We start from the raw sequence: 18,967 nt of genomic DNA, 5'->3' as shown, positions 1-18,967 counted from the left end.
ATTGGAATAGCAATCTCAGTTTCAACAGATCTGAGAAGCCAAGACACCACTTTGGCATTGTCGATCTTCCACTGTTTCAGCCCCTTAGAATCAGACTCATCTGGTTGTTTTGTGGAACCATCCATGAATCCCCATAATCCATTTCCTTCAACATAGAACTGGAAATGGAATTTCCAGAAAGCATAGTTTCTTCCATTGAACTTTATTGGTAGAATATCTCTTTTCTCCATGGCCATTTCAGCAAAGCAAGGAAAATTGAGAAAATAGAGTAGTAGAAGGTTCAAGAAAGTCCAAAACTCAACGGAATAAGTGTGCCCAACCACACGTCACAGAGAGGAATCAAAATCCAATAAAGAAACCAGTCACACAGAGTTCTCGAACTGGTAACAGTCCAAAAAAGGTAAGTTTTCTGGACTATCGAATAAGAAGAGGGGCAAAACACTCTTCAAAAGGAATCTGAACCAAAAAAAAAATTATAGATCTATATAGATCTGACCTGGGCGACTTCAGATCTGAAGTTTCATAGTTATTGGAGTAGCCGATTGAGAGAAAATGAAGAAAACCTATTTCCGATGGCGAGCTTCCAGAGAAATAGCAGTAGAGATGTGCAGATCAGTACAGCAACATACGAAATCCAAAACTGAAGAAGATGGGTCCATCTCACAGATCTAAAAGGATGTCAATCAAGGACAGGTTGAAAAACCTGCTCTGATACCATGTCAACTTGGATCAAAACAGGGGAGAAAAAGTTGAGAGTGAAAAGGGTGTGTTCTGTCTTGAACCACACGCCCAGAAATATTTAACTTATATATGAGATAATACAATGTTATGGAAAGGACAGTTATGTCCTTGTCTTACAAGAAATAATAAAACAAAAGATATCGTACATAAGTTACAACATAAAAAGGTGGTCCCAAGGGCCAAAAAAGGAAAGATGTAAGAGACATAAATCAGCCTCTACATACATCTATTTATAGAGTGACATGTGTGGCCCGGAATACTGTTCACCATAATTACAAAAATGCCATTCCTTGTCTTGTGCATCAAGAAACACAATAACTTTCTATCTACTAGTGCAAATAAACTGGAAATAATGCTAAAACACTACTGTCCTTGTCCCTCAAGACGACTCCTATGCCAGAGGGGCCAGGGTTACCTTGGCTGCTTCCGTCAAAGTTAAGTTTAACAAAATCCTCAGCAAGGGAAACCCAAATTGTCACATAAACCTATTTTGAGGATGAAGTGCTAGCCACTGTTGACCAGTTCCTCCAGAAATCAAAGGAATAGAGTTGGGATAAGTCTGTTGCTCTCAACCAATGTATTGCCTTTATCAATATGCAATCCTTCAATTCAGAAATGCTTCTCTCCTAATTATGGAAGATTCTAGTGTTCCTCTCCTCCATAATGAAGCTACTCTAATACACCTCCACATCAGCCTTCCTCTTTTTGATTGCCTACCAAGGACTGAGGCTTCAAACAATTGAGAGACTTCCGCTGGCAGCAACCACCTGCAACCGAAAGGGGCAAAAACCCAAGACCAGATAGTTGTAGCCACAAGGCAAGATAAAAACAAGTGGAAGGAATCCTCGTCGTTGGATTTGCAAAGGGAACACCAATTTGGGGACAAGTACAAGTAAGGCCTTTTCTTCTGCACCTTGTCCAAAGTATTAACCTTCCCAAAGAACACTTCCTAGCAAAAAACAGACCTTTGGGGGAATAGGCTTAGTCCAAACTTCCTTAACAGGAAAGGGTAAAGAGATAGAGGACAAATAAAGGATTTTAAAAAAGGAAGCAACTGAAAAGGAGCCTTTAGGCAACAGGAACCAGATCATTTCATCTGACTTGAGGGGGTTCAGACAAACATCAACTATTGCATCCCAGCCATCCGTTGCAAGCCCATGAATACTTACAACTACCTTTGCCCGTAGTTTATCTCTGTCCACCGGGTAGTCTCCAAAGCCATTTGCCCAACAAAGCCATGTTTCTTTTATGCAAATTTCCTAAACCTAGACCCCCATATTTTTTGCTTCTACTTACAAATTCCCATCTAACTCTATGATCCCTCTTCTCCTCACCTGGCTCCCACATGAAATCCCTCATTAACTTTTCCAACTTTCTCCCCACTCTTTCTAGCATCTACCTGCCTACAAATTTTTATTTAAAAAATCCAAGCCTGGACCTATTTTCCTCATTTCAAAGTTTTTCGTTGTTTTGGGACAAAGTTGCAAAAGTTGTAATTACACCTCAATACTCTTCCTACCTAACTGATCTCTATCTTTAGTCTCAAAATTATCCATAAACCATATTCTAGTTAATTCCATCCTAAATTCACCCTTGGGTCATAACCAAGGACTTAATAAACTCACCTCAAGATTCTTCCTAACCTAACTAATCTTTATCAAAATTAAGCAAGAACCTGATTCCTTCCTAACCTTACTAAGCAAATACAGTCCAAGGACTTGACAAAAGAAGTGCAAGAGTTAGGTATTTTTCTATCAAATTAATTGGTAATTCTATGACAGGCCATTTTCAACATCCCAGTGAAAGTTGCGAAAAGGTTGAAGGGAATGATGAGTAACTTCCTATGGGAACCCAATGACTCAAAAGGATCATTTGATAAAATGGGAAATAGTGTGTAAAGAATAAGGAGGATGGTGGATTAGGATGGGGAAGTTAGTCTCTAGAAATATTTCCTTGTTGGGAAATGGCTATGGAGGTTTTCTTTGGACATAAACAAAATTACAAACTATGGCAATCTATTATTAGAAGCATTCATGGTTTGGAATCTGATGGATGGGACGCTGACTCATCTACTCAATCCACTCTTGCTTCTCCTTGGAAATCTATGAGTGTTTTGTACCCCTCTTTCTTAGTCCACATGAGGTTTTACAGGGAACAAATTAAATTTTGGGAAGTTCTACTGTGGGGTGTGTCTCACTTGAAAGATTTGCTTCTCCTTGGAAATCTATGAGTGTTTTGTACCCCTCTTTCTTAGTCCACATGAGGTTTTACAGGGAACAAATTAAATTTTGGGAAGTTCTACTGTGGGGTGTGTCTCACTTGAAAGATCAGTACCCTGCCCTCTATGCTATTTCCTCTTATTCCTCTTATAAGAATAAACTAATTTCCCGGTGTGTTTCCATCTCTGAGTTTGTGTTATCTTGGGGTTTTGGTTGCAGAAGAGAATTAAGTCTGCTAGACCTTCTTCAATCTCTGGGGGTGTATCCTTGACACTTCTATTCTGGATTAAAGAGTTTAGAGCTTGAACTCCATCTTTCTACCTTCTTCAATCTCTTGTGCCTCTTTTTTTACCATTCCCTTCTATCTTTCTACCTTTACCTTTGATTTTCCCAATAAAGGCCATTTGGAGAGATCAAACACCACCTAGAGTTAAAGAATTCTATTGAGAGGTTTTAACTTTTAACACCAGAAAATCAACTCTTATGAGGTTCTGCAAAAGAGGAGACCTAGCTGGTGTCTTTCCCCTCACATATGCCATCTTTGTAGTTTGTAGAGCAAGTAATGAATCTACTGCCTATTTATTATTCTCCCTATGGCAAAAACAGGTAGAGTTGCCTAGAGAGCTTTCATGATTAACCTATTGAGATAATAATTTATTATTATATTATTGAGTTATATGAAAATGTAAGTATGCTAAATGAAATATTTCTATTATTTATTAGATTTTAGACACTCAGATCACCAATTTTGCATTTTAAAATAGTGTAGATCTAAACAGTAATAGGTTACAGCCAGGAAACAATGGAAATTAACTTGGTGAAGAGGCCATGGAGTCACTGGAATCACTGCTTTGGAGTCATACATTAAAAAAAAAATAGTCACCACCATGACCCAGACAGTCGGCCCATTCTTAGGGCTTCGGGTGGAGTGAACTCAGGAGTCAGCAAGCTATAAGTATAAATTGGTCTGCCATTATACAAAAACAACGCACCCTACCTGTGTTTAATTAGCCCCATGCCGGCTTTGATCAAAAAGGGTACACCATCCCAGCGAGCATTATCAATGTACAGGGCAGCAGCAAAGAATGTGGGTGTCAAGGTGTTCAGATAAACATCAACCTTGTCTACAGAACTAGCCTTATATTGGCCAAGAACAACATCACCAAGTTCCAATTTCCGGATTGATCTCAGAACCTTGACCTGGAAGAAGCTTCATATCAATCTTCTGAAGGAACTGCAACAAATTATGAAATGCACACACCTTCCAGAGAGACTAACTTACCTTTTCATTTCGAATATCTTCACCATCCAGACTTATGGGTGGCTCCATGGCAAACAATGCTATTGTTTGCAATATATGACTGTGGACTATGTCCCGGATAATGCCATACCCATCAAAGTATCTAAGAAGAAAACATGTGACAAACAAGATAAATGAAACCAACATCATGGATTGATTGATTTCAACATCGAGTAGAACGAGCTACTTGATTCATAAAAAAGCGCCTTTTTTAGAAAAGATAAGTTGTATTCAAAAACAGGGAAGAACAATATCCAAAGGATCTTTTGAGAAAGTATAACTTGTATTCACCTTCCTTGCTTTTCCATACCCCAGTCTTCTGATAAAATGACCTTTATCAAGTCATACAAAAAGTATCATTAAAGATGCTTTTTTATTGATAGTTGTAAAAAAGAATGGAAATCATAAAGATGCTTTTTTATTGATAGCTGTAACAAAGAATGGAAATCATAAAGTTGCTTATTAGAACCAACTTGGGTCTAATTCATTGGTAAACAGAAAAAGAAAAGTGATACCTGCACGTTACGTATGTAAGTTCTGCTCCAGAGTGGCTCAAAAACAAGATTAGAGAACCTTAAAACAGTGAGATTTTCAATCAAATTTTTCCCAAGAAGATGATCTATCCTGCAAAGGGGAAAGGAAAAAGAATAAATTAAACCAAATACTAAGGCACCTGCTCAATTCTTAAGGTGAGGTATAAGTGAAATAAATTAGCATGTACGAGATGCACTTTGAAAGTTGTTAAGAAAATTGAAATTGCACAGAGATGTTATGCATAAGCACCTATAGATTTGCTTTTCCTCGAATTTTGAAAGGAGAGACCGTGTCAACTGATAAGAAGAGGATGCATCAAAACCAAATGGTTTTTCAATTATGATCCGATTCCAGCCCCTTTTGGTTTGTGCATTATCAGCAAGAGACAGTGAAACATCAAGAAGTGCTTCTTGTGGCACAGAAAGGTAAAATATTCTGTTTGTTCCAGATTCACCCTGAGGTCATTGAACTATTAAAGAATAAGTCACCAAAGCCAGGCAACAAATAGAAATTGAACTGAAAAATACAAACCTTTATATATGTGGAATAAATTAAAGAAGACTCAAAACTACCTAGTAGTCTAGGTTTCACTAACTTTACCTCAGTTGTTTCCATTAGCTTGTTGAGCCTTGACATGCCATCCCTGTTGTCAAAACCTCCATTAAGGTAGTATGTTCTACTGAGAAAAGCATCCAATTTGTCATCGCAGTTTTCTCTGCAGAGTAAAATTTCAGAGCCTTGGTGAAAATTCCCTCTTCTGGTTTCTTGATCATGTTGAAATGAAACAATTGCAGAATACCAAGTTCAAAACATATTCACCATATGACTAACCATACACAACACATATCACTTCCCAAATATACTAGTCCTATGCCTTTGATGTTTACAATGGAGGGATTAGATAGATAGATAAACAAAGCAGGATATGTCAGAACGCTTCTTATTTCTTCCCCACCCCTTCTCTATTTTATGGTTTTTTTGAATTTTTTATTTTTAAAATTGAACAAAATAACTCAAGTAGCCAATTAACTTTTGGACTTTCATCTCACCTCATTAACTCTCCTTTTCTTTCTCATTAACTCCTTTGATTATCTCTCCTCATTAATCATGTCATTAACTCTCTTCTAATAACTCACTCCACTAATTATCTCTCCTCTCAATCACTCCATTAAATTGCTTAAGATTCATTGGCAACTTTTTTCCTTTTTAGTAGAAAGGTGTTGAAATAAAAATTTGTAAAAGAAAAGAATATTTCTTGAAGAAGAGAAGAATGGAGAAAAGGAAGAGAAGAGATTTGAGAGAGAAAAGAGAGCAATAATGCTGGCCACCCTCTTCACTATTATTTATAGTTTGAAATAATAAAGAGTACAAAGACAAATATGCCCTTATAGGGCAGCTAACACATAAAATAGCATAAAACAATTAAAATAACTGCTCAAAAAGGACCCAACAAGAGCGTTGTGGTCCCCATTCCTATTTAAACAATAAATAATCAAAAACTACCACTATAGACTACATGATTTGTCTAAAACCTCAACACTCCCCCTCAAGTTGGGAGTAAATGTCACACATTCCCAACTTGCGTAGATTGTATTCAAGCTTATTCTTTGCAACCCCTTTGGTGATGACATCAGCCAATTGTAGTTCAAAGGAGACATAAGGCAAGCAGACTTCTCCAGTTGTCACCCTTTCTCTTATAAAGTGCCTATCAACCTCAATGTGTTTAGTCCTATCATGGTGAATTGGATTGTGGGCAATATTGATTGCAGCTTGGTTGTCACAATATAACATCATGGGCTCCTCAGTTTTTATTCCAATCTCACTCAGTAAAGATCTCACCCTAAGTATTTCTGAAACACCATGAGCCATAGATCTATATTCAGCCTCTACACTTGATCTAGTCATAACTGACTGTTTTTTACTCTTCCATGAGACCAAGTTTCCTCCCATAAAGGTGTATACCCCTGATGTAGATCTCCCGTCATCTAAGCAACCTGCCCAATCTGCATTTGTGTAGGACTCCAGCTTTAAATTTTCATGGTCTGAGAAAAAAATCCCTCTGCCAAGATGCTTCTTCAAGTATGCAAGTATCCTCTCAATGGCTTCCCAATGCTGAACCTGAAGAGCATGCATATATTGACTCACAACACTAATAGCATAGGAGATATCTAGATGTGTCATACATAAATGTAGTAGCCAGCCTACCATCCTATGATATCTTCCCACATTCTTAACCAACTCACCATCCAAAGCATTAATTCTATGATTTGGGTCAACAGGAGTATCAGTTGGTTTAGTTCCTAGCTTCCTAGTCTCCTGTAGTAAGTCCAACACATATTTTCTCTGAGAGATGAAAATCCCATACTTGGATCTTGCAACCTCAATCCTCAAAAAGCATTTCAGTTCACCTAGATCCTTGATCTCAAACTCTTGCTGTAGTGACTTCTTGAGTGCATCAATCTCCTTCAGATCATTTCCTGTAACAACTATATCACCTACATATACAACCAATACTAACAAGAGTGCCTCTCTCCTTTTAACAAAGAAAGTATGATTGGATTGAGTCTATGTGTACCCAAAACGGATAAGTGCTCCAAACCATACTCTAGGTGACTGTTTCAAGCCATATAGTGATTTCTTCAATATGCAAACTTTTCCCTTACCAACATTCTCATAAAAACCAGCTGGAGTATCCATATATACCTCCTCTTGCAGATCACCATTAAGGAAAGCATTTTTAACATCAAGTAGGAATAGAGGCCATGAATAAGTAACTGCTAAGGACAAGAGAATCCAAACTTAGCTCATCTTAGCAACTGGTGCAAAAGTCTCCAGGTAATCAATACCATAGGTTTGTGTATACCCTTTTGCAACCACCGATCTCACACACAAAAGTAACAGACCTTTCCGGAAGGAGAAAACCCTATTAGAAGAGAAATCTCTCTCCTCCCACTATCTCCCACCGGAGAGAAAAGTGAATCAGCCACTCCAAAAGGGCCAGAAAATTCCAGAAGCCTAACCACCCCTTATAGAATACCTAGAGAAGTCCAACAATACCTGAGCGCCCAAGATCAAATCAAAATTAAAGAGTCCAACTTGACTAAGACTCTTTCCCACACTCCAGTTCTTCCTGATTTTGATGCCAAAACATAGATCACCCTCCTAATGACTAGATCACACCAAAAAAACCAAGAACTGGGCAATTTGAAGTAGATCGATCAGCCCTTTATCTCCTCATGCAATCGGCTGATCTAGGACTGCATGAATAAACTTCAAGAAACCCTAACATTGCTCTGATACCAAATAGAAAGGTGCTGAAATAAAAATCTGTAAAAGAAAAGAATAATTTGTAAAGAAGAAGAGAAGAAAGGAGAAAAGGAAGAGAAGAGATTTGAGAGAGAAAAGAGAGCAATAATACAGGCCGCCCTCTTCACTATTATTTATAGTCTGAAATAATAAAGAGAACAAAGACAAATATGCCCTTATAGGGCGGCTAACACATAAAACAGCATAAAACAATAAAAATAACTGCCCAAAAAGGACCCAACAAGAGTATTGTGGTCCCCACTTCCTATGTAAGCAATAAATAATCAAAAACTACGACTATAAACTACACGATTTGTCTAAAACCTCAACGTACTTTAAAAATGAATAATAAACCAAATGCACTTCACTTAGGGACAATTATTTCAGCTCGGCTCGGGCCTAGGTCCACATCAAGCCCACAAATATCAGGGCCAAGCCTGGTCCTAATACATCAAGTCCAGCATGGGCCTAGCCTAGCCCGCAAATAAATAAAAGTTTAATAGTTAATAAAAATATCATAAATAGCTACCCAAAAAAATGTTTGGGCTGGATACAGAGGGCTCTTTTAGTGTGTGGGGGTGTAAAAGGGTAGTGCTTTTTTCTCCTTTTTTGAAATTTCTATTTTTGTTCCTCGTCATATTATAGAAACAACCAATCATGAGTAAGCCCCACCAATTGTTTGCACTCCAACAGTTTGAATGCCAAGAGCCATCATCCTCTCAGAAGTTTGTTAGGGGAGAGAGAGAGAGAAAGAGAGAAATTTACTCTCATTCAAATTCCACTTATTTGTAGTGTTTTCAACCCGTCGTTGGCACAGTTGGTCAAACCGTTCGAACTGTCACCAGGCCAAGATTCCGAGTCCAATTCAGTCAAGACCCGTCAGACGGTCAAAAACCATTGACTTGGTCAAGAACTATTCGACCTGATCGGTTCAACTGTTGAACCGTTTGACCCGGTCACCGGGTCGTGGGTTGCACATTCAATGTATGCAAACCTTCGAAGCCCATAACTTTGCACTCCGATGTCCGATTGGGGTGATTTTTTTTATTTTGGGTAACTTTTCAAGATCTATGCCTCCCAAGGAGTCGTAAGAGCCTTGCCCACCATTTTCGCTAAAAAAACCCTTTTTTGGCCTCAAATTGCAATTTTTAATATTTTTTATAAATAACAAATCAAAAACTAAGTTAAAAAATACAAATTAAATATAAAAATACATATAACATATCCAAAACATATTTATACATCATTTATTGATAAAATATAGGGTAAATTTCTTAAACTACCCTTATCATTTAGCTAATTAACTAAATGTACCCTTACTGTTTGAAAATTGACTAACACTACCCCTACTATTTCTGACAATTGTCTAAGTCTTATCAATATTGTTAAACATGGACAAAAAGTTTAAAATGTTCATTTTACCCTTTAACTCAAACATTCGACTGATCAGCAAAATTACTTTTTTATCCCTCGTTTTAACCTATACGTCCGGGTTCACTTGGATGAGTGGCCGCCGATGGCCACCGATCTCTGCTCGTTGCAGCTGCCGCCGATCTCTATTCGAAGGAAACACTACAACATCAGTTGCCGCCAGTCTCTACTGGGTTAACCTTAGATTGTTGTGAAAGCCTTTTGCTTGAGACAAAGATCAATAGAGCGCCCAAGAATAGAGAGGAGCACAATCACCTTCGCCCACAACGCTTGTCGCTGCAATTTCTGAATGAAGGTGTGACGGTGAGAAAGGTTGGAGATCTCAAATCTGCAAGGAACCCAGATTTGAGATCTAGCCCATCGTTTGCCACTTCAATGTAGGTACTCACCGTCGATGATGATTTCTTTCGATAGGTGGGTGTTAATTTCTCACCACTTCGATCTGCAAGGAACCCTTCTCCTCTGTTGCTGATACTCTTCACCCAATCCTTTAAACGCCCAGCTGCTCCCACCCGGGTTGGACTTTTCCCTCTCATTCAAACTCCTCTCCAACCTTCTCTCATGCGAACCCTAGCCAATACGAGACCACTGACGACCAACATCAACTGATGTGCAACGGCAAGGACTCAGCCGGAGACTGAGTCGTTCCATTCTTGAGGGAAGAAGATGAGAACCAAATCTCATCTTAAGCACGGTCTGAGGTTCTACATTCGACACTCCCAATCCCTCGTCCCCAAAAATCACCTGCATTGGCCAGGTTCGTGTCAAGACGAAGAAATAGAGGAAGAAGATGAGAACAATGCCAGAACAAGAGTTTCAGAAGAATAGACCCAACCCAGGACGGGATTCATCCGCAACCACATCAGGATTGCCTACAGCACAGGAAACAGAGATGGGTTCATCTGCCTTTAACGATTTGCAAAGCTCTAAGAGCCTTTGAGGCCGAGTTTAACCATTTCCTTCCTTGTCGGTCTTTGTATACTTCAACGAATAAGAGACAAAAGGCAGTAAAGGCGAGGACTTCACGAGAGTTTAACTTTTCATTGTCTTTGACGAAGAACAGAGTGACGAGAGCAGAGGATTCTAGTGGGTCGTCATCTTTGTTAGCTCAGGATCTCAACAGAGTGGCGACGGTTTAACTATTCATCGTCTTTGTTAGCTCAGCAGCTCAATAGAGGGTTGATCTTGATAAGAATGTTGATTTGGAACCGATCTGGTGTTGACAGAGAGGAATCTCTCTTTGTTAGCTCGGGAGCTCAACAGAGACGGTTGGAGGAAGATAGAGGGAAGAGAGAGAGAGGTCGAAAGAGGAAGGGGGTGTCGGGTTGAGAGGAAAGAGATGAGGGTAACATTGGGTTTTAAAAAATTTTAAACGTCACGTGGTGTCACATGTGTACAAGCTTTGACGAAATATTAACGGATGCTAACGGTAAGGGTAAAGCTAGACAATTGTCAGAAACAGTCATAACCCCAAAACCCTTAGTGGTAGTCTAATTCAATATAGGAACGACAACAAGGCAGGTTCGAGGCAAGGATCATATTCCCCGTCCCCAACCCCAATTTTGGAATAAATCCCCGTCCCTGACCCTGATCCCCACCAAGAATAAAAGTTGTTCTCCATCCCCAATCCCCGATGGAGACGTGTTCCCTGTAGGGACCCAAATCCCCAAAATTTTTTAGTTAACAGTATTTTTTTGAAAACTAAGTTTACTTAAAATAAAGGTAAATTTTAAAATATAACTAATATTTTATATAATATAAATAATATCATCTATATTTAGAATAATATATAATATGAATAATATTTAATATATACATATAATCAGGGTCGGGGTGGAGCGAGGACTTCATTCCCCATCCCCGACCCTAACCCCGGTCGGGGGTCCCTATTAATCCCCATCCCCATGGCCCATCCCTGCCCCTGCCAAAACAATCCCCACCCCCAACCCCATCAAGTCGGGGAGGTCAGGTACCCACTGGCGATGGGGAAAATTACCATCCCTAATTCAATTCCAAATCTGCTAAAACAGCCTGTGGTCGTACCAATTAAGCCACCCATGATGAGTGGCTCAGGGTCAACTTGACCCATGTTCATCTATGCTTTCATAGGCTCCTTTGGCTTCTATTTCACTTAACAAAGTCCATGCTCCCAACTAGTAGAGTATATACAATTCAAAAGAATATTCCAAAATTTAAGAATGTTATGAATCACAAAATGAAAGATTTGTGCATGGCATGTGATATCAAATAGTAGATGGAAAAGATAATAGGTCTGCCTTATTTAGATTTTGTGTGCAACTCTCCCGTAAGTGGGGTATTGACTTTATATAGTAATAGATGATTTATCGGTGAAGGAATAAAGACTTAAAGAGAACTACTTAAGAAGTTAAGCAATGCATCATACTGATGATCAACACGGCAGGTCAAAGTAGAAGCAATCATGGATCTAAGATCTTCATCTTTCAAGTTCTTTCTGGAATACCCAAAGATGCCAACATTCTGCAACCATGGAAAAACAAGAATGTTCAAATAATAAAATTCAACTATACAATCTTAGAATAAAATAAGTGAAGATATCCATCCAATACTCAAATCAACAGAAGCCTTTAATATTATAAAAAACTCCTTTAATCCCTGGAGCATGTTTGAATGGATGAGAAGTATAGTTTAAGATCTTTGTTTGTTCCCCTTATCATTTCTTTCTTCATTCATAACTTAGTGCTTAAGATTTATCTATTTTGACAGGTGAGCAGAGAAGTTCAGTTGCTTGAATGCAAACTTGGCAATAACCCTGTCAATATAATAGTTGAAGTTGGAATTAAGGAATAAACACTACGGGCTTCATGTGTCAAATCCAACCATCACAACATGGAAATCATCAAACTTCACATTTGGAAGGGACATTAACCAGTGCATTGTTGTTGCTCATTATATGTATTGTATAAATACTCATTGTCTTAGTGAGTGAGTTCAAATATTTCTCTATGTTTTTGGTGTACTGAATTATAGTACTCTATATTCTGATTATTTCTAATCAAAGCTACTGACCAAAAAAAAATCTGATTTAAGTTTCACATACATATGTGCTATATAACTAAGTAAATTTCCAAATGTCAAGATCACATCCTGTCAAGTTCTAGACTTCTAGTACTTTTTCGATGATCAAGATATTAAATTTAATAAGATGAAGTTAGAAAGATTCCCTCTATATTGCTGGTATATGAATTATACTACCTTATATTCTGTGTTTTAGTGGTTCAGATAAGTCTAGTTCAAAGAGAAATAGAAAGAAGAAGAAGAAGGAAGAAAGCTGTCGAACTAGAGAGACTAAACCCTCCTAGTCGACCATAATCTCTATTATATTAAAATACGGGTACAAAGTCAAATATACCCCTACTTAAGTATGGGACAAGAACAATAAAAAACAAAACAGAATTGCCTCATCATTACACTACTTAAACTATAATGAAAAGACCAAGTTACCCTTACTCGACCAACTCTAACATTCTGAATATTTCAGATTAAAGCTACTGATCAAGAAAAATCTGATTGAAGTTTCAGATATATATGTGTAAGAAAACTCAACTAAAGTTCCAAACATCAAGATCATATGCTTTTCAGTGTCTCTACCTGCTCATGTGCTTCCTGTGAAGCAAGCAGAGAAACTACCTACCACATGCTAATCTCCTGTCCTTGTGTTTAATGTTTTTCTCCCTCTTTGGTTGAACATGTGACCCGTCAACTAATGCTCAAAGTCTCTTTAGGCCCTCTTTTTCAACCTGGCCAAGGAAAAGAGGAAAATGTGGAACTGTACAAAGGCAACGATGCTGTGGACAATTTGGAAAGAAAATAACACCAAAATCTTCAAAGACACAACAACCAAAAGAAATCATCATGGAAAACATAGCAATTAATGCCATACATTGGATCTAGACATTAGAGCTCTTCACCCCATTCTCAATTGATGATAAGAAACTGCAAGCACATGGCTCGATCTCCCACAGCTAGATCCCTCTCCTTGGCATATTGGAGCCCTCCTAATCAGAATCTTGTTAAGCCGGATTTTGATGGATGCAGCATGGGAAGCCCAAAAGCATCATGCCTTGGAGTATTTAGAAATTATCATGGAGAAATCTTAGCTGTGTAATCAGGCCCTATAGAACGTAGGGATTCCAGTAGAACTCAAATGCAAGTAATGTTAAGGAGACTAACATGGAGAAGATCATTTGATTTCAGGAACGTAGTGATGGAAGGAGACTCTAAAGTGGTAGTGTAATAGCTTGGTAACACTAGTGAGAGATCATGGCAATACAGAAACACTATTGAGAGAAATAAGGCAGCTGGAAAAGGATAGTCACTTACTGATGAGTCAAAAAATTAGGCAAATTTCTTGGCTGATACATTAGCTAAACAAGGGTTCAACAGGAGCCAAATGTTCTGGAAGCAGTTGTAAGACTTCAGCTTGTATCTCAAAAGAAGGAAGAGATTAATCAGTTCAGAGTAGGCCATATGGTTATTCCAATGGGGTACTTGGCACTTTGCACATAACAATTCTTTTAATCATAAGCAAAGAAATTTTCACTATTACCTACAAAAAAAAACAGATATTTTATGATAGTAAAAGAAAATTTCATATAAAAGCAAAAAGGGAATATAAGGATTGGTGATAAAGAAAACATTTAAACATTCATCACCTGTCCCAACAAACTTATACAACCATCCATATTCCCAATACAATAAACCCCATGTTTGCTTTTTTTTAATCAAAAAGGTTAAGTATTTTTGTAGTACTATAAAAAAGTGAGGATACAACTATTGTCCATGTACACTCATGCTGTTAATGGGACCACACAGAGCAAAAGACACACCCCATATGGTCCAACAGCATGCCCCTGCTTTGCAGCCTATCACAGTTCAGACACTTCTCAAAAACTGTTGTTCAGACAAATAACTTTGTTTTTGAGGGAGCACCAGATTGCTAAATCCTGCTAGAAGGAAACTCACATAAAGCATACTGGTTTAGCTTCCTGTAAAAAGATTTGATGAGAACAGACCACTGTTCTCCCAGCTCCACCTCCTACAACCAGGTTGATCCACCTGATAACAGCAAGACTTAATTCTTTGAAGCATCTCCACCATGTGGTCCATCTCCCAATAATTCAAATTTTCTTCTGAGAAACTGGATCCCAGGTGACAACTAATTTGATAACAGTCCTTAACCAGTGCCTCTCTGTTCTGTGCAGAGCCATAAACAAAGATGGATATGATTCCATCATAGACTGCTTCCAACACCAACTATCCACCAAGAATCTAATTCTGTTAATTGATGTTTTTAAATGTTAAGTATTAATAATTTAAGCCCACTGTAAAAATATGAAACTAAAAAATAGTTTTCCACTCACCCGATACACATGTATCAGGTGTATCAATACTTTGAACCTTGCAAGTTCCCACTTCATCTTCCTTACCCCAAATTTAGATTCTATCATTCTCCTCCATAGGCTCTTTGGCTCCTCGATATATCTCCAAAACCACTTTCCTAACAGGGCTACAATAAAACCTCACTTTCCAAATCCAAACATAACTGAGATATATTATATTTAATAAGAAAAAGAGGGAGAGATTCCTCAAGCTAGAAAGTACATAAGAAAAAACAAAAGGGGAACATGTCTTAGCATATTTGATTTATGCCCCCTAACTGTAACAGAAGAGTCAAAGATAATGCAATCTCATTGTCTTCGATTTTTATATTGCTCCTGACTGATTCAACCAAATTCTTTAAGAATCCTAACCCAACACCAAAGTGGGCCCTCAATTTGCCCAAATAGCTTCCCCACAGAAGATTTCTTCTGGTCAAGAATCCTTCTATTGCTCTGTTTCCATAGATGCCAGCATAAACAAAAGGAAACAAATTGATAAAATTTTCCCTTGGGCTAAAACCAGTTATTTGCCAAGATGAGATCAAGCTTGGAAGATCTTTCAGGACTATGAAGCGATGTCTAAATAATCTCCAGAAAGTGGGACATATTCCATCAGTCACTTTTCAATATAACAGTACATGTTTAACAGATTCCACCTCCCACCTGCACAGGCTACAGCTACTGTCCAACATCATGTCTTTGTTGATAAGATGATCAATGGTGAGGATCTCATCTTATATAGCAGCCCATATGAAGAAGGATAAGTTTGATGGAACATGAGCTTTCCACAGACACTTCCAAGGGATAAGAGAGTCTCTAGACACTTCTAAGGACTCACAAAATAATTGAACAATGAAGACACCAGATCCATCTGCTTCCACATTCTCATGTCAGACGGTAAGTTCTAATATGATCTAAGCTAAAAGGACAAATATAAGTAGTTGGAAACCAGATAAGTTCAATTAAAATGACTTTTTACATACCAAACTTACTAAGTACGATAGTGAGGATCAAGAGAAAAATCAGCATGAAATAGTCATAAACTAAATATCAGTAAGTAGAGCAAATGGGGCTAAGTAAAAGAGGTAATTTGATGTTGAACATGATACTGCCTACAATATTTTTGGACACCATATATCTGTAAATATAATGAAATTTTATATTTTAAAGTCTGTTCATGAATAGAAATCCTTTTTGCCTTTGATGCTCTTTTGTCTACTTTACCATTTAAAAAAGCAAAAAAAAATGAAGAAAGCAGCTTCACAGACTTGGTCATCTGCGCTAAGATGAAAAATTTGAACTGGGACAAGAGTTCCATATTTCTTACTGAAATAAGGCTTCCAACTGGATATATTAAGCCTTCCGAATCTTGACCAAGAAGGACAAAAAGATATCAATTATCATACCTCAGGAAGAAATCCACTGTAGTATAAAGCAAATAATGCTGGAAAAATCTTATTTCTAGCCAGCTCGCCAGTAGCCCCTATAACTGCAATGCTAAGTGATGGCGCATTACCACCCTGAGTATCATAATTGCTAGAACTTGTTTCTCTCAAAGATGGAGATTTTAAAGATGCAACAGGAATAGTAGGAGCATCATTTTGATTCTTAGATAAAGAACTATCTTCAGTCTGAGGAATATGTGTAGCTGTTACATCAACCGAGTCTGCATAAAACATCATATAAGAAAAAATAAATACAGATATTACTCAATGTACAAAAGACAATAATGAATAAACTCCTTTTCTCTCTGAAGCAACAACAACTTATAAGACATAATAATATTTCTTTGTGTTTGATCAACATGCTTTGATGTTGTTGTTGACAGAATACTTAGAAATTAAGAAAGCGGAACTACTACTGACCATTAAGAAACTTTGTTGCAGATACTTCTTCGGGAATGCTCCCTTCACATGAAACCGGTGTTTCTGATTGCCCTTGCAATTGATCTTTCCCTTGAATTTTAAGCCTATTAGACTCACTTGCCCACCCACACTTTTTATGATGACTTTGAAAATTGAGCTTCTCAAGTATCCACAACTTCAAACCACAAAACCTTTGGCCGAAATTGAGAGCACCACCATGAAGCACAAGAGAACAATCAGATGCTGAAGGGAAGCAATTTGTTGAAACCTACATAAGCCATGAAATATATACTTAGATGTAGAGGAATGAATTTATATTTACAGTTTACCAAAAGGCAGAAAATTGATAAAGCGGCATTGGCAACAAATGAAACCAGCACCATCAAGCTCCCCGAAACAGAAAATGGTGTACCTTTCACGAATATACTTTGAGCAGGCAATTTAAGTTTCATTAACAGGCAATTACCTTGTGAATATATAGATCAAAAGAAATCAAGAATATGACAGAAAGAAAAGAGAGAGTTTGCTGAACCATGCATTTTCCACCGAACTAGCCATCGATGTAAAACAACTACTGAATTGACACACTTTCTATCAATTCAAATCTACCAGAGTAGCAACAAATGAAACCTTGTTCATTAAGAAAAAAAATTAGATCATCATGACAAAAAAGAATTTTTAAGTTGAGGCGGCAAGTGGGGAGTAGAAACAGAAGAATGTTTAATCCGCAAACTTACCGGAAAACTACGAAAGGCGGCCGATGCAGAGGTTCCCCGGCTACTTGCACAAAGTGATTTGGGCCTTTGTATCGAAGATTCCTTTAAGGGAATGGTGAGAGAAGAGGACCAGAGTGCCATTTGTTAGATTTTTCTAGGGTTTTGAGCTTCTGCAAATGTCCATGAAGGCATAGGAGATGATATTTGAATTTCCAAGTTTTCGATATTATGGAAATCAGGAAATGTTATTATAATCATAATAGTCGATAGACAGGATGATTTGTAACTGGTAAGTGTGATTGTTTCTAGCCCGACCGGGCTGGCCCGCAAATTTCCGAACTTGAGCCTAACTATGTTGTCCCGTCTCGAACTGAAACGGCATCAGGTTCCTGGTCGGCGGCGGATACCCCAATGGGGGAATTCACGTCTGTGCCCCAGAGGCGCTCCACATGCACATCTGCGCGTGCATTGGTAACATCTCCCGGTGATGAGCAAAAAAGACCAAAAAATCGAATCGATCGAAAAAATTAACCAAAACCAAATCGAAAAATCGATTAATTGAATCAATCGATTCGGTTTTGGTTCGATGTTTTCAAAAAATCGACAATTTTGGTTCGATTTTGGTTAACCATTTATAAAAACCGACTGTTAATCGAACCGACCGATATATATATATATATAATAACATATGGTTATATAGTATTATATATATTATATTTTATTTTGTTTTTGAAAATCTAATAAATGTCACTGACAACGAATGAGACTTTTTAGTCCGGCAGTTTGAGAGTGTTCAGACTCTCGAACTGAGTCTGGCAATGGCAAACTGGCAACCAGACTGGAAGCCAAACAGCCGAACTTTCTTTTGGCTTTTCCGTTTCTTTCCCTCTCTCTCTCTCTCTCTCTGAGCTCTCTCTCTCTCTCTCTCTCTCTCTCTCTCTCTCTGACTCTCACTCTCTGTCTCTCTCACTGTACTCAGTCTAGTCCTCTTCTCTTCCTACTCTTTCAGGCATTCAACCAATCAATCCTCAGGCTTCAACTAGGAAGGGCACTCCCTCCGTCCCTCTTCGCCTTTTTCTTTCCCACTTAGCATGATGCATTACCGCTGCATCAAGATCCGGCACACTGAGGGATCTAGTTCATTCATCATGCATCCATGCCAGCTATCCAAACCTCTGTCTCCACACGCTCTCCTCCTACACTGGCTCCACCAAGACTGCCAACAACGTCACACGAGTGGCCGTAACCGTTACTCTCCCGCATTTGGGTCGTCTCCGGCTGCATCGCCTGCCTTGCCAAGCTCCACGGTGGGAGCAAGAGGCAGCAAGGCGCATTGCACAATTGTGTGGAGCAGTTGTTGGACTCAGTGGACGAGTTGCACGAGACGCTTGTGGAGCTCTAGCATCTCAGACGTGTGTCGTTCAGGACTCGTTGT

At 38.4% G+C, this 18,967-nt stretch overlaps 1 protein-coding gene across 1 annotated transcript in view; it reads right to left on the bottom strand.

Annotated features, from left to right (window-relative positions):
- The window catches only part of G6PD4 (glucose-6-phosphate dehydrogenase 4), a 28,126-nt gene extending 10,163 nt beyond the window's left edge, over positions 1 to 17,963 (bottom strand). The window contains exons 1-10 of the mRNA XM_010278209.3: positions 17,554 to 17,963; positions 16,817 to 17,084; positions 16,358 to 16,617; positions 11,936 to 12,030; positions 5,395 to 5,509; positions 5,044 to 5,249; positions 4,776 to 4,884; positions 4,552 to 4,592; positions 4,243 to 4,363; positions 3,958 to 4,160 (exon numbers count right to left, since the gene is read on the bottom strand). Coding sequence (XP_010276511.1) covers positions 3,958 to 4,160; positions 4,243 to 4,363; positions 4,552 to 4,592; positions 4,776 to 4,884; positions 5,044 to 5,249; positions 5,395 to 5,509; positions 11,936 to 12,030; positions 16,358 to 16,617; positions 16,817 to 17,084; positions 17,554 to 17,673 — 1,538 coding nt within the window. The 5' untranslated portion in view covers positions 17,674 to 17,963. The remainder of the gene's footprint in view (positions 1 to 3,957; positions 4,161 to 4,242; positions 4,364 to 4,551; positions 4,593 to 4,775; positions 4,885 to 5,043; positions 5,250 to 5,394; positions 5,510 to 11,935; positions 12,031 to 16,357; positions 16,618 to 16,816; positions 17,085 to 17,553) is intronic.
- Positions 17,964 to 18,967: the final 1,004 nt, after the last annotated feature.

Source organism: Nelumbo nucifera, chromosome 4, assembly GCF_055504915.1.
Source record: "Nelumbo nucifera cultivar China Antique chromosome 4, China Antique-T2T, whole genome shotgun sequence".
Classification (NCBI taxonomy): domain Eukaryota; kingdom Viridiplantae; phylum Streptophyta; class Magnoliopsida; order Proteales; family Nelumbonaceae; genus Nelumbo; species Nelumbo nucifera.
This window is presented reverse-complemented; position numbering and strand designations above follow the sequence as displayed.